General features: G+C 42.6%; 1 protein-coding gene across 2 annotated transcripts in view; it reads left to right on the top strand.

Moving 5' to 3' along the window:
- Window positions 1–27,897, top strand: part of PLCH1 (phospholipase C eta 1) — a 220,079-nt gene that overhangs the window by 164,784 nt on the left and 27,398 nt on the right. Inside the window, exons 11-15 of one of the 2 annotated variants that reach the window (XM_084847320.1) lie at window positions 5,738–5,845; window positions 8,579–8,740; window positions 15,396–15,464; window positions 22,708–22,802; window positions 23,443–23,543. In XM_084847320.1, coding sequence (XP_084703446.1) covers window positions 5,738–5,845; window positions 8,579–8,740; window positions 15,396–15,464; window positions 22,708–22,802; window positions 23,443–23,543 — 535 coding nt within the window. The remainder of the gene's footprint in view (window positions 1–5,737; window positions 5,846–8,578; window positions 8,741–15,395; window positions 15,465–22,707; window positions 22,803–23,442; window positions 23,544–27,897) is intronic. The other variant, XM_084847321.1, reaches the window with a different exon arrangement.

The following is a 27,897-nucleotide window of genomic DNA, read 5'->3' as shown; positions in this document are numbered from 1 at the left end:
AGAAGTATTCTGGTTTCTGGCTCTGCCTTTCATACAGTGGAGCCTCATTGTAGCTGCTGAGATCTGCCCTGGGAACACAGCCATCTCTCCCCCCACCCCATATTTTTCCTTAGAAGAGTGCAATTTGACACTTCACTTCTTTAACTTCTTCTGGGAGTATGCCACCCAGACTTAGTGTCATTTTATTTCATTTTTTAAAATATATTAGGGACCAATCTTATTCAGATAGGCGGCCACCTCAAAACTTGGAGGCAACCGCCTATCCAGTGCAGGGCAGGAGAAGCACAGAGGGGATCATTCCCTCCGCGCTTCTCCTGCCCTGTGTTTTTGGCTAGACAACCGATTGTGGCTGTCTAGCCACGGGAGGGCTGAGCAAGGGAGGAGCCTGCTATACAACACATTGGATGTGTCATACAGGCATTTCCGCCCACCCCGGAACACCCCTTTTCAGCCGCTCCACGCTCCTCTTGCAAGCGCAGAGCATAAGCGCAGAAGTTGGGGGAGGTTAGTTCTCTGGGAACCAACCTCGGAGCACCGGCACCAAGGTTGGTTCCTGGAAAACCAGATATCCTATGGCCTTCTAGCCACTGTCTAGCAGCCATAGGATTGCTCCCTTAGTTACATTGATTAGATGTCAATTTTTGGAGACAGTAGCTTATAGAATGGAATTTCTCCCCCCATACACACACACACCATTGAAATGTTATTTTGAAATAAAATTAAAAAATAAAGACAACAAAAAAGAACAGCATACATAACAATATAACACGATCACTAAAGGAACAAAGAAACTCATCAAACAGCCTAACCAGAAACGTACCATCCAGTGAAAGAATGAAAATACAAGTTATATAGAGCCTGAGAGGAAGCTGAAAGAGTGGGGCTTAATGTTGTCAACTCTTTTTAATACTTAGTCTCAAGCTTTCCCCATACTTCCTGGGTGTGGCACTGGGTTGGCCTGGTACATTTTTATTTCCTCCTGATTCTGTTATAAACAAGTAGCATTGCAGTAGAGATCAAATGATTCCAAAAGATGCAAGGAGAGCATCGTCCGTAGAACAGCGCTGTTCTTATCGGTATTTGGTAGTAATAAAAACCAGGAGATACAGGCGAGCACGCTTTGTAACATGCACATGTAATTTCCCGATCATCAATCTCAGCCAGACCTTTTCTTAATAACATGCTCCAAATATCACATTTGATCTGCTCTTGCAAGGAAGATTTTGTCATTCTGAGTAATGTTATGGATCCAGCAAGTCAGTGCTGTACCCTCCTATTAAAAGTGACCAAGAGCTGTTTCTTCAAGGGAGAGCCCTGCTGAAGTAGAGCACCAGACAAGTATAAAGATAAATGCTAGATACATAAAGGATAAGATAGTTTATAAGTACATTGTACAGCAGTCATGCAGTTGCCCACTTCCTTGACGAAAACCTCTGTGTGATCTTGCAAATTATTCATTGCTATGTATGAGTGGATAGGGTGGTAATTTGGTAGCTTTTCCCTTGCTGTGTTTTATTTTATTTTATTTTATTTTATTCTATTTTACTTTACTTTATTTTATTTTACTTTATTTGCCTGGGAGACTAAAAATGTATTCTGCTGGCACCATAAGGAATACAAAGTAGGAACCAGGCAAAACTCTCTGGCATTTGACAACCAGGGTGCTACCACTAGCCAAATCTCACTAAGCAAGGGCACTTGGAGAGAGTTCTCCAATGATGACTTCAAGGTACAGTTAGATATACCTGGGGGGAGGCAATCTGGCCCCAAGCCATTTAAAGCTATAGCTTAAAGGTTAAAACCAGCACTTCAGACTGGGCCCAGAAATGAACTGGAAACCCGTGGAGATGGCAAATGATTGAAATATCCAGTCTCAATTAACAAGCTTTGCTGCTCCAGACTAGCTGAGGTTTCTGGACTGTTTTTATAGGCAGCCGCACCTACATGTTATAGTAACCTTCTGCTGGGGATGAGGAATTTTGCACCTGGTGTAATCATTCAGTTACCCCACGCAGAGATACAGCAGAAGAGGCTGCCAGCTGCCTAAGTAACTGCTCCGAGCTTCCAATCAAACCTAGAGCGGTGACTCATGCAGAGACACATGGAGGAAGGCTCCTCTCGTGGGAGGTCATTCTTACTGTCACCCACTCTTAAGTGTGTGAACACGTTTCAGATGTGTTCCTCTAATTTTTAATTTAGAACAAGTGTTCATCCGCTATCAGAAGTGCAGGAGACACTGAACTAGAGAGTTTCTTTGGGCACAGGAAACCAGAGTTCTCGTCATCTGTAAAGCTGATAGGGTGACCTTAGGCAGATCACTTAATCTGACCTACCTCAAAGGTTGTTGTGTCACTAAAAAGCTGCTTTGAGTTCCTTGGAGGAATGGGCAGGATACAAATTTAATATTTGTAACTGATGTACAAATTGATTATTATAATAGCAAAACTCCTCCTAGTAAAAAAGTGTCAATCTGCAATGAGTTGTATGCTCCATGCGATCTTTAATGGGCCTCTTTTCTTCTTTGCCCATGTGGACTGTCAGAGGTGATCACTTGTTCTTGTCTCTTTGTTGCTTCTGGTTCCAATTCAGAAGCTGCAACAGGTCAGAATTAACCTTCTCATATTATAGAACAGAATAGCCTGACAAAGGTGAGCATGAAACAGCCACATATCCTCTTACACAAAGACATGCTGATAAAATGCACTGCTCAGTCAGGAGCATTTGAAAACCTGCCCAGGGAGGATTGGGAGGAGGAGAGGGCCCTCTGAAGAGCCCATCTCTCCATGAGCTTTCGCTGTCAAAGCATTTGTCTTCCTGAAGTTTTTGTTATTCATGTTAAATAGGCTCTCAAGTCCTGGCTTTTTTTTTTTTACAAAATTGTCCCTGTCATGCTGTACTTGAGAAATATGAGGACCCTGAAATTTTAACCCGCAGCTGTATAGTATTTTTATGATTGTATCCTTCAGATGTCCCCGTGTGCCTTTGTACACCCTCATCAACCCCAATGTTCATAGTGTTGCCAGTTTATAATGAAATTACAGAAGTCTAAAGTTAAGTACAAAGGACCGGCGGAGATGTAATGCTTAACCATGTTGTGTTGCCTTAACCGTGGTTATGATCTCAAAAGTATAGTGAAACCATATTTACCTGGAGAGCATGTATAGGCAGACACCAACAGATCTGCTTCTAACAGAGATAAGGAAGAGGTGGAAAAATTGCCTGGAGAGGCTGCAATGCAAAACACACTTTTTAAATCCTGTTGGACTCAGTGGAATTTAGGAAGATAGGACACTTCTTTGTAGCAACTCTGACCATTGGTCAGTGACTACACTGACTGGCAACAGCTGGGTTTCAGACAGATCTTTCCCAGCCTTCTCTGGAGATGCCAGGGATTGAATATGGGACCTTCTGCTGTGCACGCACAAAGCATGTGCTGTACCACCAAGCCGTGTCCCTGTTTCTGGTTAAACATGCATAGGATTGTACTATAACTCTGCACTGAGCAACCCATGGTTGGTGCACAATCATGATAAAAACAAAACCACTTATTTGTTTTTACATCCTGACTTGCAGCCAGTCCTTAACAATAGTTTAGGTATTCAGATGTAATGCTTAACAATGTTTAATAAAAATAAACCATGGTTAAGCATGATGTCTGTATTAGGGCCAGAGGTAGTGCAGTCAAGTATTTTCAACCTTGGTCAAAGGAACTGAAAGAATATAGACAACGAAGACATGCAAAATGTGTGTTTGGGGGCCATTCTATTTGTCATCATTATGAGTTAATAACAAGCTGGTACTAAAATACTCCCAAAGCACGTACAGTATTAAATAAAGTGATCTCATACAACTCTAAATGGAACCAGCGTGTTTCTCTGCTGTTGAGCTTGCAGGCCTGTTCTGACCCATTAGTGTCTAAAAGATTTAAGATACTCATTTACAAAAATGTCAGCAATCCTTAGTGTACATTTGTCATAATCAAGAACACAGGCAAATCTGCTTATTTTGTGCTTTGAAGAAAATCCTCATGTTTTGGTAATATGAATGGCACACTTACTATACAGCTCAAACCTCAGATTCAAAAAGCAAGGAATGCTAGGTTTTTCTCCGGAGCTTCAGGTTGAAAACACAGTACCTTCCTGGATTGACACCAGATTAGAAAGATACATCCAGCAGGATTCTGCAGCCCACATTGTAAGAGCAGTGTGTGTGTGTGTGTGTGTGTGTGTATATATATATAAAATAATGGGATGGCCCATGCAAAACTGGGAGGGACTGCAAACCATTTAGAAGATTCTTAACAAAATATTTTGCAACCTGTGTCAATAAACTGTAGAGCCAAATGGATAGTAATGAAATTTAACAAAGTATTATGTAGAAGAAAGAGTAAACTAGCAAGTATATAAGACAATTTAAATGTTTAGAACTGTTCAGCCTTCCAGGATTGCACTACAGGGTGAAGTGAAGGGCCACATATTTGACTATGGGATCCTTCACATATTTGCTTCCAATGTGAAAAACAGTTTGCCCATGGTGGAAGGATGGTAACCTAGTCCTCTCACCAACACACGAATTCTATAGGGAGGTGGTTTCTCTAGGGGAAGCATTGAAACGTGCAATTTTCCACAAATGGTCAGAAGTCATTACAGTCTTGGAAAGAGCTGCTCCACATGCCATCTCAGAATGTGTAGCTTGCTCTAAGATGGAGGAAAATTGGTTAGGAAGCAGCACTTCTCAGAAAGTTTTAAAGTTGTGAATTTAAGGCTAAATCATCAGTCAACCACTTTGCCAGCCATACTGAGATAGCTGTATTTCTGGGCACCATGAAAGGGGAGCAAATAGTTATTTAATTTATGGTAGATTTTTACTCTGAGGGAAAGATGACTGTGAGATTTTCTGTCTCGGACACCAGAATAACTTGGCCAGCCTACACTGCACCTTGACTTAGGGAGGGGGGTGCTATTTGCAAAACATCTTGGACTGGCCCTCATCAACCATGTGATATTTCAGGTCAAAGAAATCTGCATTGTCGTGTTTACAGAATCATCTTTTCCCAAGCTCAGAAATTAAAGGTACTGACCTATTCAGCACCACTGAGACCTCATGTGTTCAGTCCTAGGCACCAGAGGTTAAGTAGTATTTTGATAAATTCACAATATTGCAAGCTGTGCTTGCCCCAAAAGCTGTTTTTGTGCCCAAATAGCTATCTTTTTGTAAAGCACTATTTACATTAATGGTGTTATATTTTAATAATGACAGTGATGTTTCTAAGGAGAGCTTCAAGGTTGATAAAGTATGTGTTTGGTGCATAATATGAGGATCTGGTTATGTTTAGCCTACATCAGCCTTCCCCAACCAGGTGCTCTCCAGATGTGTTGGACTGCCACTCCATAGTTCCCAGCCAGCATGGCCTTTGGAATTATGGGAGTTGCAGGCCAACACATCTGGAGGGCACCAGGTTGGGGATGTCTGGCCCAGATAACAGAAGACTGTATGTTTCACATATTTAAAGGATGCTGGAATGAAAACAGGAAACGCATATCTATTAATTGTTCCATCATACTTCTGCAGTTAGTAATTTTTGCAATCATTATAACTTTATATCGTATAGAATCATTGGATCTCTTTGGAGATTTACTGTATATTTACTGTAAGGGAATATTTTTTGCTATGCAATAAAGTTTGTTTTCACTTGAATTTTAAATCATTATAGCAATATTGTTCTGCCTATATCCAGGGTAAAAAGCTCCCCTATAGTCTTGGTGCAGATGCTGAAGAAGGGGAGGTTTCTGATGAAGACAGTGCTGATGAAATTGAAGATGATTGCAAGTTAAAACTCTCTTATGTAAGTGTGCATAATTATTTCCTCATAGCTTCTTTTCCAACAGTGGCATAAACCTATATTTCTCACACAGCTTAAATTGAGGTGGTAGGCCATGCTTGCATATTACATTTGAGTTCAAAGCCCAGCCTAAAATTAGAATTACCCTGTTCCCACTTACCTTAAGATGGCATGGGAAATGCGTCCCAGTGGTGAGATCCCACGCTACTGCAGTAAGCTTCTGCGTTCCAAGACCCTCATTTATTTATTTATTTGGATATTAATAAACCGCTCTTTATCAAGAGATATCAGGGCAGCGAACGAGGCCAGTCATGTAGATCGCTGTTGCAGCTCCATATGTGGACTTTCCTACTAGGAAAATTTAGTTTGTAAGTTCATTGAAGCAGGGACCTTTCATGAAACTGTAGAATGACTTGTGATAATGCATCATCATCATGATGTTGGATCCAAGGTTCTGCTCACAGGACACTTCTGCTGGAGGAAGTGGAGGAAATAAGTTTTTTTTACTTATTCCTTCATCCCTTTGCAGCCTTCTCTATGTCCTGAAAATACTCAGGAGGGTTGGGGACCCTCCAGAACAGTGTGGGTAGTAGCAAAGGAGGGTGCAGGGGCAAGAAGGAACTCGTAAAAATCACCTCCTCCTTCCCTCCACCAGGAACCACTACTGGATCTCACTCCCTTCCATGAACAGGAGGGCAACTGTGGATGCAACCCAATAATAATAATACAAGATTAAAACTTTTAAAATTATTATTCTATAGCTACTTCTTAAGGATTTACTTACTTTTTCCCACCAAGTTCTGTATTTATTACTTTCTGTTTTCTGCACATTGAACATAGTCTTCCCCACTTCTCTATTTTCTCCTCTTCAGATTTTCTTGTTTCCATTTGTATTTATAATTTCTTGTGCTCAGTGGCAAAGCAGCATGGCTGATCCATTATGAACAGATGTTCTGTTCTAGCCCAGAGGAAGTCATACTTGACTGGTTCAGAATATTTCCACACCAGTCAAATATATATAGTCTGGTACAAAGTTAATCAGCCTAGGAGTTGGCAAGACCAGAGGCAAGTCCAGTGAGTGTAGGTCAGCATGTAACCATGTGAATTGGGTATTTAACTGTCTATCTTGCCCACAGTGAAGCCATTATGTTTAGTGGTACATTTGCAAAATGATCTCTTTGTTTTCCTACTTCCTTATTTGCATGATCTGTTGGGACATAAACATTTTGCAGGCAGGCTTGGGAATTGCTTTGTTGCTTAGATTTTACAGGGTTCCGTCAGATTTGGTTTTGAGAGAGCAGATGCTCATAATTCTCTCTCTCTCTCTCTCTCTCTCTCTCTCTCTCTCTCTTTTTAAGATTCTTATCACAGTGTACCTCAAAATATCAGACACTTCTCTCAGTTTTGTCTAGTGTTTATGCAGAAAGGGACCAAACTTGTTCCTTCATTGAAGTCAAATGTATTCATGTCTTCTGTTTATTTGTGTCAGGGGAGGGGGACACACACACAATTTCCTCCCCCGAATGATAAAGATCAGAATAGTGCAAAACACTGGTGAATCCTTTGCGCACTGCAAAGTTGTTACAAGAAGGGAGATGGTTTGGCTTTTGGTGCTTGAAGCGCAAGGCAAATGAAGAGCATGCATGCAGTGACTGATGGAAGTTATTTCCCCCCAGTGCTTTCTCTGTATGAAAGCATTTTATTTTCTGTAGTGAAACCCACAGTGGGAGATGGAAGCAAGCACGGGCATGAGAACTCACACTTTGTAGCTCCCCTCTCCATTACATCCCATTCCACTTTCATGCTCCCAGACTCGGGCCGTGGGGACTGAACAGCTTACTAACCTTCATAGAAGGTAAATAGAATAGAATGCCACTTCATGTTGCAGGCTAACATTATGTCACATTTTAGTTCATCCTATCACAGTCTTCCATGGCCTGGTGCCTTCCAGAAGTGTTGGACTACAATTCTGAGCATGCCCCAGCTAGCATGACCAGGGGCTGGGCTGCCTGGGGCATGATGGGAGTTGTAGTCCAACTCATCTGGAGGACACCAGGTTGGGGGAGGCCAATGTACACAAAACCCCTGCATGCTGGATGCATCTGTGCCTTGCATGTTCCTTGTGACATTTTTAGTTCAGCTCCATGATCCCCAACAAGAAATGGTGCTTTGTACATCATCTGCAGCTAAGGAGAGGCCTTATGGATCCTCTCTTATGCTTCCCTTCTGTATCTGTGGAGTGAAGCCATTCTATGACCATGTTACCATGACCAGTCCTCCAGCCACACATATGGTTGATCCACATCTTCGCTTTCTCCAAACAGTGGTATCAACTGGGCTGTTGATGTATGTGGGTCATGTGTGTGGAATCCTCACATCCATCTGTTTAACCCCTGGTGGCTTCAGTGCATAATATGAGATGGAGAGCTATGGTAGACCTTAATACAGTCCATTTCCTGAGGTAGTTGCCAGGGAAATGTTAGGGGAGGCTTGAGTCTTTCAAGGAAAGTATTACTGGCTTTTGTTGCTCTCTCAGGAGTCCTAAGGGACAAAATATAGAATAAAAACTCTTCTTGAAGAGGTGGTTTCTTACACTAACCCACTTATACTTCAGAAGAAGAGTAACTGAGCCTGTAGGGAGAATCAGCTTACTTGGGTGGAAAAGTCTGTCTGGCTCTATTTGCTTTTTTAAAAGCTGCTCAACAAATTGCACTGGGGTTTGCCAATCTCTTTCAGAGTAATGGCACGACAGAGCACCAGATGGAATCCTTTATAAGGAAGAAACTTGAATCCTTGTTAAAAGAGTCTCAGATCAGGGACAAAGAAGACCCCGACTGCTTCACCGTGAGGGCACTTTTAAAAGCAACACACGAGGGTTTAAATGTAAACTTCAAACAGGTAAGAATCCCCACCGGGTACTTCTCTCTCTAGCATTGTTGAGATGGAATTAACATTTATTACAAACCTGCCATGCTAAAGAAATAGCCATACTTCATTTTATACCCATTGGGTGAAATGTTCAAAAGGCCTTTTAAAAGAGCCGGTTTTTTAAGCTGCCTCCCCAACCCTCCCTTGAATCAGGAAGTGGCACAAATCAATCTATTTATCTATAGGCCTTTGGTTGGATCCAACACAACTCTTCTTACGTTCCTAATATGCTTCGCGATGCATTATTCCAGAGGTTTCCAACCTTTTTAGGCCCATAGGAACGTTTAGCCTTTTGGAAAAGTGCCCTGGGCACCACCACTAATTGACCGCTGTAGGATGGGGGGGCCAATCACAAAAATGTTAGGCGTGCCCCCTTATTTGTATTTGTGTGTGCGTGCATGAATGTGCTCACTGGGTTGAATCCAGTGTTAGAATATTAGACTAATATTCTAAGTAGGGCTAATATTCAATTCAACCACCTATGTGTGTGCTGCCCACTCTGATCTCTCTCTTCCTCTGGCTCTTCTCTCTCTCTCTCCTTCTTTCCTTCCTTTCTTCCTTTTACTCTGTCTCCTTTTTCTCTTTATCTCTCTTTCCCTTTCTCTCTACATCCTCTTTCTCTTCTTTCATTCCTTTTCTCTCTTTGACATCTCTTTCTTTCTTTGCTTGCTCGCTTCTGACTCTTTGGCCTCCCTCCTTCCCTCCTGCTTTATAGTTCCTCTCTCTGTCAGGCTCCCTTCCTTCCTTCCTTCCTTCCTTCCTTCCTTCCTTCCTCTCACTATTCTTCCTTCCTTTTACTCTCTCTGTCTCCTTTTTCTCTTTATCTCTCTCTCCCTCTCTCTACATCCTCTTTCTCTCCTCTCTTCTTTCTTTCTTTCTTTCTTTCTTTCTTTCTTTCCTTCCTTCCTTCCTTCCTTCCTTCCTTCCTTCCTTCCTTCCTTCTCTCTCTTTGACTTCTTTCTTTCTTTCTTTCTTTCTTTCTTTCTTTCTTTCTTTCTTTCTTTGCTTGCTTGCTTGCTTGCTTGCTTGCTTGCTTGCTTGCTTGCTTCTGACTCTCTGGCCTCCCTCCCTCCCGCTTTATAGTTCCTGTCTCTATCTGGCCCTTCCTTCCTTCCTTCCTTCCTTCCTTCCTTCCTTCCTCCCCCCTCCTCTTTCTCTCCCCCTTCCAAATCTTTTTACTCTTTCTCTTTTCCCCCTCTTTCCCCATTCCCATGGTACTGAACAATTTCTCCATTCATTTGTGTTGGCTGAGAAAAAGCCCCCTGCCAAAAAAGGCCCCCCCCCCAGGACCCTGTTGCCCCAAGTGTCTTTGGTGGGGGGATGGACTTAATCTCTGCTCCAGCCGTTTTTCAGCAGGGGCACTTTTTCACTCCCCATAGAAGCCTATGAGGGATTGCTCAATAGGCTTATATGGGAAGTAGAAATAGCTTGGCGGGTGCCTCAGCCATGTATAAAGAATTGTAAAGGAGAAGAGATTGCCTCCAAGATTCGCATGAAAAGGCCGGAATGTGCTGCATGAACTCTAGATCTAAGAGATGCCTAATGTTTTCCAAGTAGCCAAGTCCTTGGCTCAGTTCACCCATTAGTCAAAGGTAGCCAGTGAGTGAGTGGCAGCATGCATGGTGTTGCTTTGCTAACCTCTGGGGTCAAGGAATGCAGAGTGGTCTGGGACAACATCCAGGTATTCAGTTAGATGGCAGGCAAGTTGAAGGATGATGTAGTGTAACGGTGGCACTTCGCTTAGAAACTGAAACTGTATCTGTCTGTATTTTTTGGAAGCTCCAGCTATGACTTAACCAGCTGACTAAAGCTGTTTTGATGTTTTGATGTTTTTAATATTTTGGTTTTTTAGCTACCACAAGAGCCATCATTGGCTACCATATACATTTTAGATTAAAGAAATACATGCAAGTCAGGGAGTACAGAGCCATTTTTTCTTCTGTATGGGCACCTCATTGACACTTTTAATTGGCTGTTAAGCTACACGAAAATAGAGAGTCTGTTCAGACATTGCTGATCAGGGTTAGATCTTAATCTAGTAAAAGTCTCAAGTCTTGAATTCCCCTCTTCTTATTTTTTTTAAAATTTAAAATACTTGTAGCCCACCTTTCTACACAATTGAGCCTTCAGGGCAGTTCGAATAATTCAAAACAATTAAACATAAGATCTAAAATCTTGCCTTAAACAAATGAAACCCCTTTCTAATAAATATAAGCAATGAAAGAGAGGAGAAATAGTTGAAAACCTATCAATAATCAAATGCTTTGGCAAATAAAACTGTTTTCACTTGGTGCTGGACAGATAATAATGTTAGTTCCATAAAACCTCTCTTGGGAGAGTATTCCACAATTGGGGAGCCACCACCAATTGTGGAATACTCTCCCAAGAGAGGTTTTATGGAACTAACATTATTATCTGTCCAGCACCAAGTGAAAACAGTTTTATTTGCCAAAGCATTTGATTATTGATAGGTTTTCAACTATCAATAATCAAAGCCCCTATACCTAATCACCACCTCCTTTGCCGTTGACCACAGCAGTGCCTGGTGGAGGGCTTTAGAGAATGATCTCAAGGAATGGGTAGGTTCCTTCAATGTATGACAAAAAACAATATCTGATCAAAGCTGAAATACAGCTCCTGGGACAAGAAAAAATGGAGCTTTTCTGTAGAGGCATCTGTGGAGAGGGAGGCATCAGTACTCAAGATGGGACTGACATTTCTCCTGTGTATGCAACATCTGTACATGTGCAGTCACTTATTCACCCAGGATATTGTTGCTTTCTTGTGACTGCATCCCTCTTTGACAAGTACTTATGTGTAACGATGACCAATCCCTTTCCACATAATACTCTTGAATTCAGACACTTAGAACCACGTTAGACGTTCCAAAGAAGTGGTGCATGAGAGAGGAAGTGTGAGTGACATGCACTTTCCCCATGCTTCTTCCAGACGAGGGCTTGTGTAATAGCATCCTTGGTCTCCTCCTCCAATTTATTTATTATTGACATTTATGTATCACCTTATCTCTTAAAAGCCATCAAGGCAGTGTACAACAATCTTAAACAATCAAACCTTAAAACAATAAAACAGAGCATTAAAACAATAGACATCGACGCATTAAAACTACACATTTTGGAACGCCGAATGAGACTTTACGCCCCTTCTAAAGGCCAAGAGAGTGGGGGCCAATTGTAGTTCTTGAGGGAGCACATTCCATAGTTTGAGGGCAACACAATAGAAAACCCTTTCATGTGTACCTGATAGAGAGGCCTCTAAGGGTAATGGTGGCCTCAAAAGGACCTCTCCTGTAGATCTTAGTACTCGGGCAGGTTCATAGCTAGACAGGCAGTCCCTTAGATAGCCAGATCCTAAGCCATTTAGGGCTTTAAAGGTTAAAACCAACACCTTGAATTGGGCCTTGAAAGCAATTGGTAACCCGTGCAAGTCTTTCAGGACAGGTGTAATATGATCCCGATACCGTGCACCAATTAGTAGCCTAGCTGCCATGTTTTGCACCAGCTGAAGCTTCAGGACACTCTTCAGGGGTAGCCCCATGTAGAGTGCATAGCAGTAGCCTAAACGTGATGTAACCAAGGTGTGGATAACTATTGCCAAGTCAGACTGACTCAAAGGGTTGCAGCTGGTGATGAAGTGTAATTGTGCATTTGCATTCTTTGCCACCGCCACCACCTGAAGATCCACGGACAGCATAGGATCAAGGAGCACTCCCCAGCTTCTTTGGGGGAGTGCAGCCCCTTCCAGAACAGGTTGAACCCCAGTTCCCAAGTGAAGTGACCAACAACACTTCCATCTTGTCTGGGTTTAGCCTCAACTCAGTCACCCTCATTCAGCCTAATATTGAACCCAGGCAACGTTCAAGGATTTCATCTGCTGCCTTGGTTTTAGGTGACAAATTGCTGGCACCTTACTCCAAAGCTCCAAATGACCTCTTCCAGTGGTTTCATGTAAATACTAAACACCATGGGGGACAAGATAGAACCTTGTGGGACATCATGACCCAATGGTCGTGAAGTCAATCCCAGCACTACCTTCTGGACACGGCCTGACAGAAAGGGCTGGAACTACTGCATAGCACCCCCCCCCCAAGGCATAGCCCTGCCAGGCAGTCCAGAAAGGTACGGTGGTTGATGGAATCAAAAGCCGCCCAGAGGTCCAAGACAACTAATAGGGTCAAGCTCCCCACATTCAGCGTCCAACATAGGTCATCCACCACGGTGACTAAAGCCGTCTCAGTCCCTATTCCAATCGAAAGCCCAATTGAAATGGGTCCAGATAATCAGTTTCATCCAGATCTATCTGAAGTTGCAATGTCACCACCTTCTTGATTACCTTTCTCAAATGTTTCTTTTGAGACTGGCCTATAGATAAACAGATATTCTAGGTCAAGGGAATTTTTTTTTTAAATAAAGTTCTTATTACTGCCTCTTTTAAGCAAGAAAGAACAACCCCTTCCTGGAAAGTGGCATTAATCACTTCCCTTAGCTGTGACATCAGTCCCACCTTGGCTGACTTAATCAGCCAAGAAGGGCAAGGGTCAAGTACACAGGCAGTGGCCCTTTCCACTCTAGATACCCTGTCCACATTTTCAAGTTCCAAAGGCTGAAAAGAATCCAAAATAACTGGACAAGTGGTAGCCGAGGTGGATCAAAGCCTCCCCTTTCCCCATGGAAAGCACCCATCACCAAAGAGATTCCCCATTGTATAACTTGCATCCAGAACTGGAAATAAATTTCTGGAGATACTGGCTGGAGTTTGTCAGGCTTGACTAAGCCTAGAAAGAAAGAGGGGGGTGGGGTTCATTTCTTGTTCTTCACAAAAAGCTAATGGAAAATACATTTCTGCCACAGGCCATGTATTATATAACTGGAAGGATTTGCACTGTGGATAGCTGAGGGAATGTATTTCAGTGCCTTTTTCAACTCTTCAGAGAGATGAAGGGATGTGATGTTCTGACAGCAACACTGGATCCTGCCACAGATCATCAAACTGATGACCCCGGGGATCGCTCTTACAGTGAATCTCAGGTGGCCCAGAAAACCTTGCATCTGTCTCTGTGACTCTGGTGTTTCATTTTTTAATTCCCAGTTTAAGAGTTTCAGAACTGTGAGGGCTGATATGTTTGCCTATTTGGATAGCACGCCACTTCTGAGTTCACTCTCCTGCTTATTGAAGCAGCATATATCTGCTGGTATTTCATTAGCAATATATAACTATGATATCCAAATAACTTAATTACTTGGACCTCACACACAAGAGGCCTTTACTGCTAGATATTGTAGTGTGACATATGCTCAGTTAAGTAGTAAGAACTGAAGAAGTGATTGTACCAGATGTGACACACACCCTCCCACTGTGTTCACCCTGCCTTGTTCTGGCTTTTCCCCCTCACTTTGTCCTTCAAAATCTTAAGAATGCACAACAGGTAGACATCCGGAAACTTAGTGTAATCTAATACGTACTATAATGATACCTTAAAGCAATAACTTTCTATAGGAATAAGTACTAATTTTACCATGCTTCATAATTTCCAGCTCTAAATCTTTTGCAGTTGTTGATATTAGTGGTGGCTGTGTGCAAAAAAAGTAGAAATAATGGATTAGGAACATAGGATGCTGCCTTATATGGAGACAGACCATTGGTCCATCTAGCCCAGTATTATCTGGCAGTACTGACTGGCAGCCACTCCCCAGAGTTTCAAGCAGGATTGCTTCCTAGCCCTACCCAGAGATGCTGGGGATTGAACCTGAGACCTTCTGGATTCCATCCAGACTTAGTCATACTTTGAGCAGACCCATTGAAAATCAGTGAGATTTAAGTCTAGTCATGAGTCCCGTTGGTTTCAGTGGATCTACTCAAATGATCCACGTGTTACAGTAATTCCAGTGGGTGGAGAAATTACATCACCAGTCTGCAAATTTGGGCTGGCTTTAGTAACCAACCCGAACATATCACCAACATTTTAAAAAGTCCACGAAACCTATGGCAAAATAGCAATAAAATAATACATAGAAATAGCGGCATCAGAATACCAACCAAGAACATAAGAGTCCTGGTGTGTAAGACCAAAGGCTTAACTAGTCCAACATTATGTTTCCCAAAGTAGCCAACCAGATGCCTCTTAGGAAGCAGAATGTGGCGGCAGTAGCCCTTTCCCACTGTTTCCCCAACAACTGTTGTTCAGAGACAGTCTGCCTCTGATCCTGGGGACTTCCTATAGCCACCATGACTAGGAGCCATTTATAGCCTTATCCTTCATGAATGTCTAATCGCTTTTTAAAGCCATACATGTTGGTGGCCATCACTACATCTTGTGCTAGCAATTTGTATAGTTTATCATTAAAAAGCTGGGCAAATTAAGGTCTTTGGCATCAAAAGCTCATCAAATTGGTCTCTGGGCAAGCAAACCTGGGGAGAATATTCCAAAGGCTGGGGCCACCACCACAGAAGGCTCTTCCCCTGGTTGCTGCCTGACTTCTGGAGGTGGGAAAAAGTTCTCTGATAATGCTCTTCACAGATGGGCAGGTCCATGTGGAGGCAAGTGCAATAAATGCTTTTACTAAAAGCTGTTCCTGAGGTGGATTCATGGCTAGTTTTGTTTCCACAGAACTCAGACCTGAAAGATACCAGCAAGAAATCGCACAGTAGACTAATGAGCAACTTTGGTAAACATAAGGTAAAACTTTTAACTATATATATTGTTTGAATATTTTTTAATACATAAGCAGCCCAACCACAGGCAGAAAGTGCAGAAAACTGCAGCGTCAACAGATGTTTGTTTCAGCTTTGGGTCCATGGTATTAGATAACAACATATCAGAACTATGTATATCAATATGGTCTGAAGACTAATTTAATAAATTGGAATGTGAACTAGGTGTAAAAGTTTATTGCCCCAGTAAATAATTTTTCTACTGTGCCTATTAAGGATTCTATGAATATCTGCGATTTCCCACTCCCAGTGGAAAACACATAAGTTGCAGATAATTTTCCCCAATAGGCAGCAGATTTGAGAACATTATTGTGTGACAGATTTGTTCTTGCCTAGGAATTTTATGATATGGGGTTTCTGTGTTTAGCTAGAACATGGATCAGCAGGTAACGTATCCCATGCCATATTCTAGAACAAAGTGTCACCAAGAGAATCGTAAATTTACAAAATTCCTGGTATTAATACACATAGTTTTTAGGTAGAGGACTCTGAGGTTAGGCATGTCTTTTTATCTTTTACTTTAAAATCTTAAGTGGACTTTAGATTTTATGATACAAGACCATCCATGAAATAAAAAATGTATCCTTGTTACAAACAATACACATTTTAAAAGCATTTCGAATTTAGTTCCAGGAGCATTGCCTTTTATTGTAAAGATTAAAGTTTCTTACCCAATGACATTTCTGAGCTTGTAGCAAAAAGGTGTTGAGAAGCCAAGGACAGAAGAGGTGATATGTTCTCTGAGGACAGGTGGGATGTCCTGTTGAGAACCAGGGTTTGGTTCTGTGAGGATGAATAGAATGTTCTCAAGTCCCTGTGCTTTGACTTTCATTTTTAAATGATTTCTTATTAATGCTACTTTATGCAATTCAGCTCATTACAATAAGGTATTATTTTTTCAAAACTTTCCAGCTATAATTTGGAGATTTACTTCATCTTCTGTCACTACTACTGAGGGCATTTCCTTAAGTTCCCCAAACAGGATAACCTCTGCATTTCTTTTGAAGGCCTTGTCTACTTCTCACAATATTTTATGTAGTTTTTACTCCTTTGCGTTTATAAGCTGAACATATGGACAATAGGACTATGTTTAGTTACCTTCCTCCCAATTTTCTTATCTGAAGCACATGCTATTCCTTTTCTGAGTTCAGCTGAGGAAATGTTGCCTTTTCCTTAGCAGGCTTAGAGGTCAGTGAAAAGTTGTAGCATGTCCGCACAAATGCTTCTATTAGAATGCCTCTGTTAGAATTAAACTGTTTCAGATTTAATACAGGAGCATATTTTAATATTTTTTTTATATCTTTATAAAAGTTGTAGCTTAGGAAAGTGTTGTAATTTTTGAGAGAAACTTGGAAGACTCTTTATGGTGGATAAATATTTGCAAGGCAGCCTATTACGTAGGTTGATGCAGGAGTCTTGCAAGATTCAAAGGCTTCTTGGGCAAACATTTTTCAAAATTGTAAGAGACAAAAAATGCTGATCCAAGACAATGCACACACAGCTCTAATTCATTTCGAAAATATATTGTGCTTTTGAATGGAGAGCATGATGTGCAGTTTATTTATTTTTATTTAATTAGCTAGTTATAAAATGTTTCCATTACAAAGTAATCCCAAAGTGGGGGTATTATTTAAGCTTATTGTAAATGATAATACACATGCAGTGCATAATAGTGATTCAGAACTGCATTGCAAGAGCAGCATATCTGCTTTTTGCACATAAGTGTCATGACCATGTGGTGTCAGCATACTGGAAAGTGGAGAGACAAAAATATGAAGGAACTTGTTTCACACTTCCCTTGCCCTTATGTGGGGCTGACACAATTTTGTACCTTAAAATTTAGCTGGAGCATTTGTCCCTCTTTAATGCAGCTTGAAATGTGTAAGAGCAGCTCCTGGTGGCACTTACACCTGTACCCAATTTTTTTGTTTTCTGGCCTAGACTTTGCAGGCCAGCTGCTAGCTGTCGGCACCCGTTCTTGAGTGAGGTGCCAGCCCACTTCTTTCAAGCAGATTTAAAATCACCCCAATTATTTTCAGCAGATATAATTGGCCCTGGGCTAACTATCCCACTTCCTCCCCCCGCTCCCTCTCATTTCAAGCACTGCTTGGTACTAATCCAGGCTAACACAAGATGGGGGGAAACCAATAGAAGCATGTGCCTGTTGTCGATGTCAGAAGAGAACACCAGTAGGTTGGAACTGGCAACATTACTTAAAAATGCAGGGTTACTCTTTCCAAGCACACTGGTTGCCACTAACAGCCAGTACCCACAAGGAGCCTCATACTTGAGTGTCCCCTTCCAGTGCATAATCTTGAATGTGAATCAGGGCCCATGTACATACATTCCCACACAGGTAGGCCTTGCTCATGCATTCTGCCTGCTGTGAAGAAAAGTGCAAATGGATTGCCTGGGTAGGGCATAGTCATGTAGGTATTTAAGCAAGTAGGCCTATTTTTTTTTAAAGATTCTGTGGTGGGGGAAAGCACATGAATGCAAAGCTCACCCCGATGTCCTGCTGCATGTATAACCCAAATGCCTAGGCTGTGTATGATCAAACCCTTGGCTTTTTCCATGTGGCGGAGTACCTGCATATTAAAATACTGAGGAATTTAGCAGTGTGTTTGAATTGGCCAAACACCATTTTATGTAAAGACCTTTCCTATGCCCATTGTTCAGATCAACGAAATACGTACCATTATTGTGCATGGACCTGATTGGTACATGGATGGCAGGTCCCCTGGACATTCTCTGGTTTGTCAATGTCCTCCATAAAATGTGGTGTCCAGAACTGGACACAGTACTTCAGATGCAGCCTGACCAGTGCAGAATAGAGCACAACTATTACTTCTCATGATCTGAATACTGTGCTTCCATTAACACAGCCTAAGCCAGGAGAGTTGAACTTCTTTTCAGCCTGACCTCTTTTAGCCATTTTGGAGAAGCTCTTGGGGCACATTCCAGTGGAGGGTAGGTAGTGCCAAAAAACCAACATGTTTTAGCTTAAAGTGCTTACTGCTGGTAACTAAGCCATTTCAACCTTTTAGAATGGGGGAAAATTGCACAAAACCTTGGAAGCCACCAAACAATCAGAAGTTGGGGGAATTGGGCCAGGAGTAGGAGGTGTTCTGGGGAACCTCTTATCCCCTGGGTTTAAGAACATAAGAAGAGCCATGCTAGATCAGACCAAGGGTCCATCCAGTCCAGCATTCTGTTCACACAGTGGCCAACCAGCTGTCGACCACCTAACCCATAAGCAGGGCACGAGCGCAACAGCACCCTCCCACCCATGTTGCCCATCAACTGGTACACATAAGCTTACTGCCTCTGATACCGGAAGTAGCACATAGCCATTAGGACTATTAACTGTTGATAGCCTTTTCTTCCAGGAATTTGTCCAACCCCCCTTTAAAGCCATCCAAATTGGTGGCCATCACCACATCCTGTGATAGCAAATGCCATAGTTTAACTATGCGCTGTGTAAAGAAGTATTTGACATTTATCCCCTGGGTCTGAGGTTCTGCTCCCCTGCCATAGGGAATCCTAAGTAAGCCTCTCTGAGCTTCCTAAAATCAAGACTGGGATATATTTCAAAGAAATAAATGTCAATAAAAATGTAATGCCAAACTGCACAGGGTCAGATGGGGGCAGGCCCACCCTTCCAGCATTAGAGATAGTTTTGTGTGCACATCCACCCCCTACACCTCTATATGCATGCAGTTGAGCCACTCATACCTCTCTGTAGTGCTACAGTTATCTGCTTGAATGAACATGGTTCGAGCTGATTATAACCATGTCCAGGAAATTGTTACTTCGAAAGTGGTTTCCCAGGCATGATTATATATTTTACATAGAGCTCCATGGAAACATTGGTGCTCTTCACTGCATTTGTTGTTCAGTCGTTAAGTCGTATCCGACTCTTCGTGACCCCATGGACCATAGCACGCCAGGCCTTCCTGTCCTCTAAATTAGGGCTGTGGAATGGAGAATATTTACCTTCATGTTTTGCCATAAACTCCTCCCTCTTTTTAAGCTTCAGCTGCAGGCACATACTTGCATGCACACAGCCACATATGTAAAATTATTTGGCTTTCAAGGGACTAAAAAGGAAAGATAAATGAGTTCTGTTGTCCATTCAATCCACGGATGAATTCCACAAGCAAATACCCCTAGTATTTGCTAATGAGCACAAATAACAATTGATATTTCCAGCACACTGATGAGAGAAGAAATGCTATATAGTAGATTGCTTATTAGAAAAATAAGTCTCTGAACAACTTACAATTATTGACTATTTTGAAAACTGCAAAACATTTCAATAATGTAATAATTTCAGCAAATTAGCCTAATTAGACACCTCATTTTCTTCGTATCTCTATGAAAAATAGAATGAATATTTTCCTTAATGACCCTTCCATTGAAGTGATTGAAGAGACTTTAATGACAATCTAAGCTTTAGCATACTTTGATTTTGTTAGCTTCTGGCAATAGAGATATTTAGTGATGCTGTACTGGAAACTGTGTGTACACATTCCTCCCCTTGATTTTGTTTGTTTGTGTGTTGGGTGGGGGGTGAGGGGGAGTTGCTGCAACTTTGAATTAATTTCACAAAATGGCAAGAGAACCCCTTCAACCTAAAATTGTTTCTTTAAAATAAATGTAGTTACGTATGTTGAAGGGTTTTTTGGCACATTCCCTTACAGATGCTGGCATGGTTCAAATGCTGCATTTCACTGGACTTTCTCAGTGGCAATCTAGATCTTCTTGCACCAGAGTTACAACTTTCCCTTGATCCTGCCATGCTGCTCCATTCAGTAAAATCTTGAAGAAGATGATGATAATAGAGGATGATATATGATGATGATTTTTCTAAGCTGCAGAAAAGGGATGTGGAGAAAAAACACACAATGTCTTGGTTGTGTGTTTGTTTCTTCATCTGTTTCTTTCTCTCACTCCCCCCCTCTTTTCTTTTAAAGTAAGTTGTGCAAAAATAGGCACAAACGTGTAGGCAATCCCTGATAAAATTTGAGGGCAGGGGAGGTTGACCAGGATTTCTAGCGCTCATGGTACTGGGTTTCAACACCCCACATAACATTTTGCTGCTCCCTATGACTAGCACCAGCAAAATTAAATTTTACAAAAGATGCACCTTCTTGCTTATTTTGTGTATTTTAGGGAGCAATCCTATGGCCACTAGACATTATCCAGAGAGCCATAGGATTGTTCAGTTTCTGGGAACTGCATTTCCTGTCCCCTCGCCTGCCCCCTCATAGACAGCCTGGTTCTCTCCGCACCAGCTACATCTCTGTGCTCTGAAATGGAGTGTGAAGGTGGGGGAAAGGGGGTGGTCCTAGGGGAGGGGAGGAGACCGTGGAAGCCTCATTACACAGCTTCCCATGTGCTGTGCGGCCTCCCCCCTTCTGGTCTGAAACTTCCCAGTTAGACAGGTGAAATCACCTCTCTAGCCAGAAATACAGGGTGGCTGGGGCATGGAGGCGAGGATCCCCCATGCCCTGCATTGGATACCCTCCATGCCCTGCATTGGATACCCTCCATGCCCTGCATTGGATACCCTCCATGCCCTGCATTGGATAGCCATGAGGATCCTCATGGAGGTGACGATCCTCTATACCCTGCGTTGGATAGCCATCAGCCTCCAAGTTCAGAGGCTGATGACTGTCTCCATAGGATTGCACCCTTATTTGGCTTTTTATTCAATTCCTATTTGTTGGAATAGGTGGTGGCTTACCTGAGGCTCTCAGCACTTTCCCACCCCCTTCTCTACACCTGCTTAGTTTCCAGAGTGCTGCAGCATCAGGTGCCCCAAATTCATTCCCTGGGCCCAGTAATCAATATAGGTTTCAGAATCAAGCTTTCCACAACTTTTATATTTAATTAGAGAGTATACCTAGCCTTTCATAGTGGTTTCTTTCAACCATTTGATGGAGTTGTTGGTAATACAGAAGACCACGAATGCATATTAAGTGGGATCTGTATCAAAACGTTGCAGCATGGGGTGCTCCTGTTCAAGTTTCTAGTTAACCAGTCATGCTGTTTTCCAGGATACTCCATTCTAGGTGATGGCAGCAGGGCGGGGGGGTGTTTTCCCACAGTCAATCAGCATTCTATGCCCACAAAGGATGCTCAGTCTTCACTGAGCTATTTTGGTTTTCTCCCCAACCTTAAGACTTTTTCCCTAAGGATTTTTGATATGTCTACAAATCCCCAGTGCTAATATCTCCCTCTCTTGTGTGAATGGTGCTGTTTTAGCTATATAAGGATCTGCACTCGGAGAATGACTTCACTGTTAGTACATAGGCTGGACTTCTGCAAGAGTAGTGGGAGTTAAAGTGACAGTGTAGAGAATTACATTCAGATCAGGGATTCCCCTGCTGCTCAGGACACTAAGGGTAGGACCAGTTCCCGCCACCTGCCCCTTACAGAAATTTGCATTGTTGATAGTTTGGGGTCTTGCCCCTGGAAGCATTATATCACCACTGCTGGCAATAGGGGCCGGCTGCGCGTGCGCCAGGAACTGGCGGTGCTCACCGAGGTCCAAGGAAACAGGGCAAACCCATCCTATTGGATCAAGAAAAAATTAAGCATGAGTTTATAGAATGCTAAGGACCAGATTAAATGCATTGCTACTGTTCCAGGGTGAGGTAGCATGCTCCAACATAGAAAATGGAAACCTTAGCATAAAAATATATATGGAGACAGTTGAAGGCTTTGTAGAAATCCATTTTTCTGTAAACAGGTTTCTCTTTGACAACTAGTCAATAATCACTGTTGCCTTTGAAATTTTATTCAGTTATCTTAACTTTGGGTATGATTCCAGCAAATTTGAAAATTGTTTTACGTGTCATCGGATTCCTAAGTTGAGCATATGCTAAATTCTCTCCCATTCGAAGCAATTAACTTTCGCTGGATTAAACCTTTTGTTAGTAACTTGGATATAACATTGGTGGTGCTGTTTAGAACATGGTGCACCAAGCAGTAGCTCAGTGATAAGACACATGACTTTGACATGCCAAACATCCCAGGTTCAATCCCTGTCATCTGCAGGTAAGATGGTCTGAGCGAGTAGGGCTGGGAAACACTTCCTTCCTGAGGAAGTCACTGCTAGTCAAAGTAGACCATAATGGCATAGATGGGCAGCTTAGTATTGTCCACAGCACTGTTAAATCAGACTTTGGCTTTTCAAACAGAAGGCAGCTAAACCAAGGGCCAAATCTCATAGCACATCTGATGATGATGATTCTCAACAAAATTGCTCTGCAAAGGAATCTGGACAGTTATACAGGTTAGTAATATCACTTTTTCCAGCCATTTTACTGCTAAACTGAAAAATCCATTACTGTACTTTTTTTTTCTTTCCAGAATGTAAGCAGCAATTGTTTTTTAAGAATGAATAACAAGACTGAAATGCACTGTGGGTGGGTGATGAGGGCACATTTTAGATAAAAACAGGCCAGACAAATAATACTTCCTGTATGAATTCACTATGCGAGTGAATATAATACATAAATAAAGCATACAACTGTTGCAGATACAAATGTTGTTTTAAAAATGTTCTTGTGCACCTTGCCTTTACTTAAGTGATTTCTGTCTAGACTCTTCCATTTTTGTTAGATAGATGTGAGTGTATGTATGTGAATGCATGTATGTATGAAAGAGAGAGTGGGGTGGGGGGAATGCAGGATTAAAAAATGAACAGGAGTCTTTGAAACTGTTCAATTTCCTAGCAAGCCTATTCCTTTTCCCTATATCCTTGTCCTTTGAATGCCACCTAGTCAAGTAATAACTCTTGTTTAAGAAAAGGTCCATATGCTTGTCAGTGTATTTTTCTGGGTTTAATGGGAGAAAGCATAGCATGACAGAGAGAGAAGCTTACAAGTCCATCTACTTTTAGAAAAATCCTCTCTTTTCTTAATACTTTTCAGCAGGTTGGGTCGGCGGAGAAAAACGATGAAGCTGTGCCGTGATCTTTCTGATTTAGTGATGTACACAAATTCTGTGGCAGCTCAAGACATAGTTGATGATGGTAAGGTTATGGGTAAATATGTAGGCACACCTCTTCCTGATGTGAGTTATATATCCATCCTTGTATAAGCAATGAGCACACACCCCTGGGAATTTCTCCTAAGGCAAGCAATATTGAGATGAGTATGAGCTGTATGGCATTTAGCGATGCTGTTACACAAGATTCATTCATTCATGCACGCAGTTTTGGCTTGAACAGGAGATGTTTCTGGTGGTCTGTCCCCAGGGGCGACTATCCAGAAATCACTTCCTATGATGTGATTTTTCTGTAGCCCTAGAGATTAGGGATGGCCATCACAGGGAAATCCTGTTCTCTTTTGGCTCGATGGATCCCCATGGCGCCCCTGATTTGGTGAGCATTTGTGAGCTGAGTGGTGGATCAAAGCATTTCCTGTTTGGATTCAAACCTGTTTTAGTCAAGGTTGTGCTGTCAAATGCAGATAGGGGTCAGGGGAGGGGATCATCTTATGTCCTTAATGAGTATCTTCAGAGCAGCAGTCAAAACCTATCTGGAAACATTCTGACAGCACCTCTACGTAACAATCACATCTAGTGGAACTGAGTTGGAATTACACAGCATGAAGCTCTTGAATCTATAATCCGGGTGATGTGTATTCTGCAGTTTCTGTAGAAAGTGTCAGAACTGTTACTAGACAAAAAATTCAGGATCCTTGCCTTTCATTGTGTCCCCCCACCCCCCAGCTCCCCAGAATAAGAAGCATGATCCAGTCCCAATTAAGCCACTGATTTCAGCTAGAGAATGAAACCCATGACAAAAGTGCTGGATCATGGCCAGGGTTTTTAGTTCTTATCATTGCAAAGATAGGCTTGAAACTCACTTTGTGACAACTAGTAAACTCTCAGAAATATGGAAAAGCACAAGGGGTGAGGTTTCTGTGCTCTGGAACCCTTCCTCCCTTACCTAAGCTGATGTATACAAATGTGCTTAAATTGTAGAATTATTTGAACAGGTCACAGAATCTACAGTTTTGGTGGATAGTGCAGAATTGGGTTATCTTGTTTAAAAATGATAAAACTTGTTAAAATGTAAGCTTCACACAGCTTTGGGATTGAGGTCATCTGCCTTGCTGAATGTGCCTTGAGAAATTTGCTCACATCCATTCTGTATTCTCTACATGTTCTTAATATTATTGACACCCAGAGAACCCATTTGAAATGAATGCTCTGCAAAGAATAGCACTTTTTTTTCTGATCTGCTCATCATCTGAATATTACAGGCATTCTCCATTTAGAGGGGGGCAGTATTTTAACATCGAAGAGGAAGTAGTAATTATGCTGAACATGTGTTGTTCTTGATATGCAATTGTAGGTACGTTTTTAAACCGTGAACATGAATATTTATGTTTTGGAAGTTAAACTTATTTCAAAACACATCACTTTGGGGTGCATCCAATGCTCTCTGTTTTGCTGTATTGAGTTACAGCAAAGCACTACCAAGTAGTGAAATTAGGAAGGTTGTCCTGTTGCCTTGACACAAGGCTGATGCACTCCCCCATGTCTCCCATTCAGTAAAGACAAAAAATAGGCTTCATTTACCCTCACTGATAGCATAGCATAGCCACATTATGGCATCATTGCTTTCGCAATGTGATCCCTGACTGCCTGAGATCAGATCATGAAGTCAGTCTTTCCCAGATGTGTCCACCAGGCTTTCTTGTGTACCACCAAGCTCAACTAGAGGGGCAGGGAGGGGGGTAGCCTTGGCCTGTAGGGATTCTGTCCCTCTGGTCAGATTGCCTGTCCAACAGTCAGCCAATTTGAGTGTCTGTACCTGGTGTTGGGCACCCAAGACAAGAGAGGGATTCTGTTGCTGTACTACCACCACCACCCCAACAGTCTCCCTGCCTGAGCTGACTGAGGTGGTCTTGAGCGTGATGTTGAGGACTCCAAAGCTTATGGACTTGGAGGACTTTAATATTCATGCTGAGGCTACTTTGACAGGAGCGGCTCAGGACTTCATGGCCACCATGTCAATCATGGGCCTGTCTCAAATAACGTCTTGCTCAATACATGTGGCAGGACACACTTTGGACCTGGTTTTCTGTGCTGGATTGGGAAAAAATGATCTGCGGGTGAGGGAGCCAGTAGTGACTCCTTTAGCATGGACAGGCCACCTGTAATCTCTGCTGGGGTGGGGGACCACATTTCATGGTCCACCCCCAGAGACTGATGAATCCAGATGGTCTTTTGAAGGCTCTTAGGGATTTTCCTTCAGGCTTAGCCGGCCATCCTGCTGAGGTCCTGGTCACCACTTGGAATGAGGAGATGACCTGGGCTATTGATATGATTGCTCCCAAATGTCCTTGACCTAGTCCTAGAACTGTGTCAGCCTCTTGGTATTCTGAGGAGCTGATGGCGGTTAAACAACTGTGTTGAGTATTAGAGCACAAATAGTGGAAGACTCGGAATGAATACGATCGAACACAGGTAAGAATCCACTTGCAATCTTATTCTGTGGTGGTGGTGGCAGCAAATCCTACTTCTCCATCACCATTGCATCTGCTCAGTGCCGTCCAGCGGAGCTCTTTCGCGTGGTTAAAGGCCTCTTGGGTGTAGGCCTTGGAACACAACTCAAACTCTCAAAGGCCTTCTTGAACAATTTGCCAAATAAAATTGCTCATATTCGTGCCGACTTGGATGCCATTGTTTTGACAGAGTCTGATATGGACAGGGCTGGTGCACCATCTAGTCATGTTATGGATACCTTTTGGCTTGTGCAACCTGAGGACGTAGACAAACTGCTTGGAGGACTGAGGACTACTACTTGCCCTTCAGAATCTTGCCCATGAAATCCGCCAGAGCTGGGCTGGATATCTGGATCTCGGAGGTGGTAAATGCCTCCTTGAGAGATGGCGAGGTTCTTGCAGCTTTGAAAGAAACTGTGATGAGGCCCTTGGTGAAGAAACCAAATTTAGATCCCATGGTTCCAGATAATTACCGCCCTGTGTCAGATTTGCCATTCTTGGGCAAGCTGCTGAAGAATGTGGTGGCCTCGCAACTCCAAGCCATTTTGGATGAAACTGATTATTTAGATCCATTCCAATCAGGTTTCAGGCCTGGTTATGGGACAGAAATAGCCATGGCCATCCTGGTTGATGACTTACACTAGAGAATGGATGGGGGAAGTGCAACCCTGTTGGTTCTTCTGGACCTCTCAGCAACTTTCGATACCATCGACCATGGTATCCTTCTGGATTGTTTATCTGGATTGGGCCTGGGATGCATGGTTTTAAAGTGGTTCCAGTCCTTTCTGGAGGAGCAGTCTCAGAAGGTGGTGCTGGGGGGGCTTCTGTTCCACCCATGGCCGTTAGCCTGTGGGGTGCTGCAAGATTCTATCTTGTCCCCCATGCTTTTTAACATCTACATGAAACCACTGGGGGAAGTAACCAGGGGATTTGGGCTGAAATGTCATCAGTATGCAGATGATATTCAGCTATACCTCTCGATTCCATCTGCTCAGGCCAGGGAGGCTGTGGAACTCTTGAACCAGTGTCTGGAGGCTGTTTTAGGATGGATGAGGGTGAACAAGCTGAAACTTAATCCAGACAAGACGGAGGTACTTAGGTTGGGAAACCAACTACTTCAGATGGAGGTTTACAACTGGTCTTAGATGTGGTTGCTCTCCTCCTGAAAGACCAAGTGCACAGTCTGGGAATCCTCTTGGACTCTGAGCTAACTGGGAAAGCCCAGGTGGCTGCGGTATCCAGGAGTGCTTTTTACCAGCTTAGGCGGGTATGCCAGCTGCGGCCCTATCTGGAAGGGATGGACCTTACCTCAGTCATCCACACACTACTGATGTCCAGGCTGGACTATTGTAATGCACTATACGTGGGACTGCCTTTGAGGACGGTTCAGAAACTCCAGCTTGTGCACAATGCGGCAGCCCGAGTATTGGTGGGGGCAAGGCGATTCGATCACGTAACGTCTATACTGCAGCAGCTGCACTGGGTACCGGAGTGTTTCTGGGTCCAATTCAAAGTGCTGGTTTTGACCTTTAAAGCCTTAAACGGGTTGAGACCAAGTCACTTGAAGGACTGCCTTCATCCATATCAGCCTGCCCACAGTTTAAGATCAGAAAGAGAGGCCTTTCTCATTTGCCCACCCATGACAGCAGTTAGGTGGGTGACCACACATGAAAGGGCCTTTTCTGCAGTGGCCCCACACCTTTGGAACAAGTTGCCATCAGAGGTCCACCATGCTCCATCATTGCAGGCTTTTAAGAAGGCCTTGAAAACATATTATTTTACCCTGGCCTTTTCTTGATATGACTGCTATTGTTGCTGTTACTGCTGTTATTGTTGTTGCTGGTTTTATTGTTTTTTTATTGCTTTTAT

The sequence above is a fragment of the Heloderma suspectum genome, chromosome 3 (genome assembly GCF_057233095.1).
Source record: "Heloderma suspectum isolate Gila_16-S chromosome 3, 16-S_ref, whole genome shotgun sequence".
In the NCBI taxonomy this organism is placed as follows: Eukaryota; Metazoa; Chordata; class Lepidosauria; order Squamata; family Helodermatidae; genus Heloderma; species Heloderma suspectum.
Note: the sequence above shows the minus strand (reverse complement) of the source record. Positions and strands in the feature narration are given on the sequence as shown.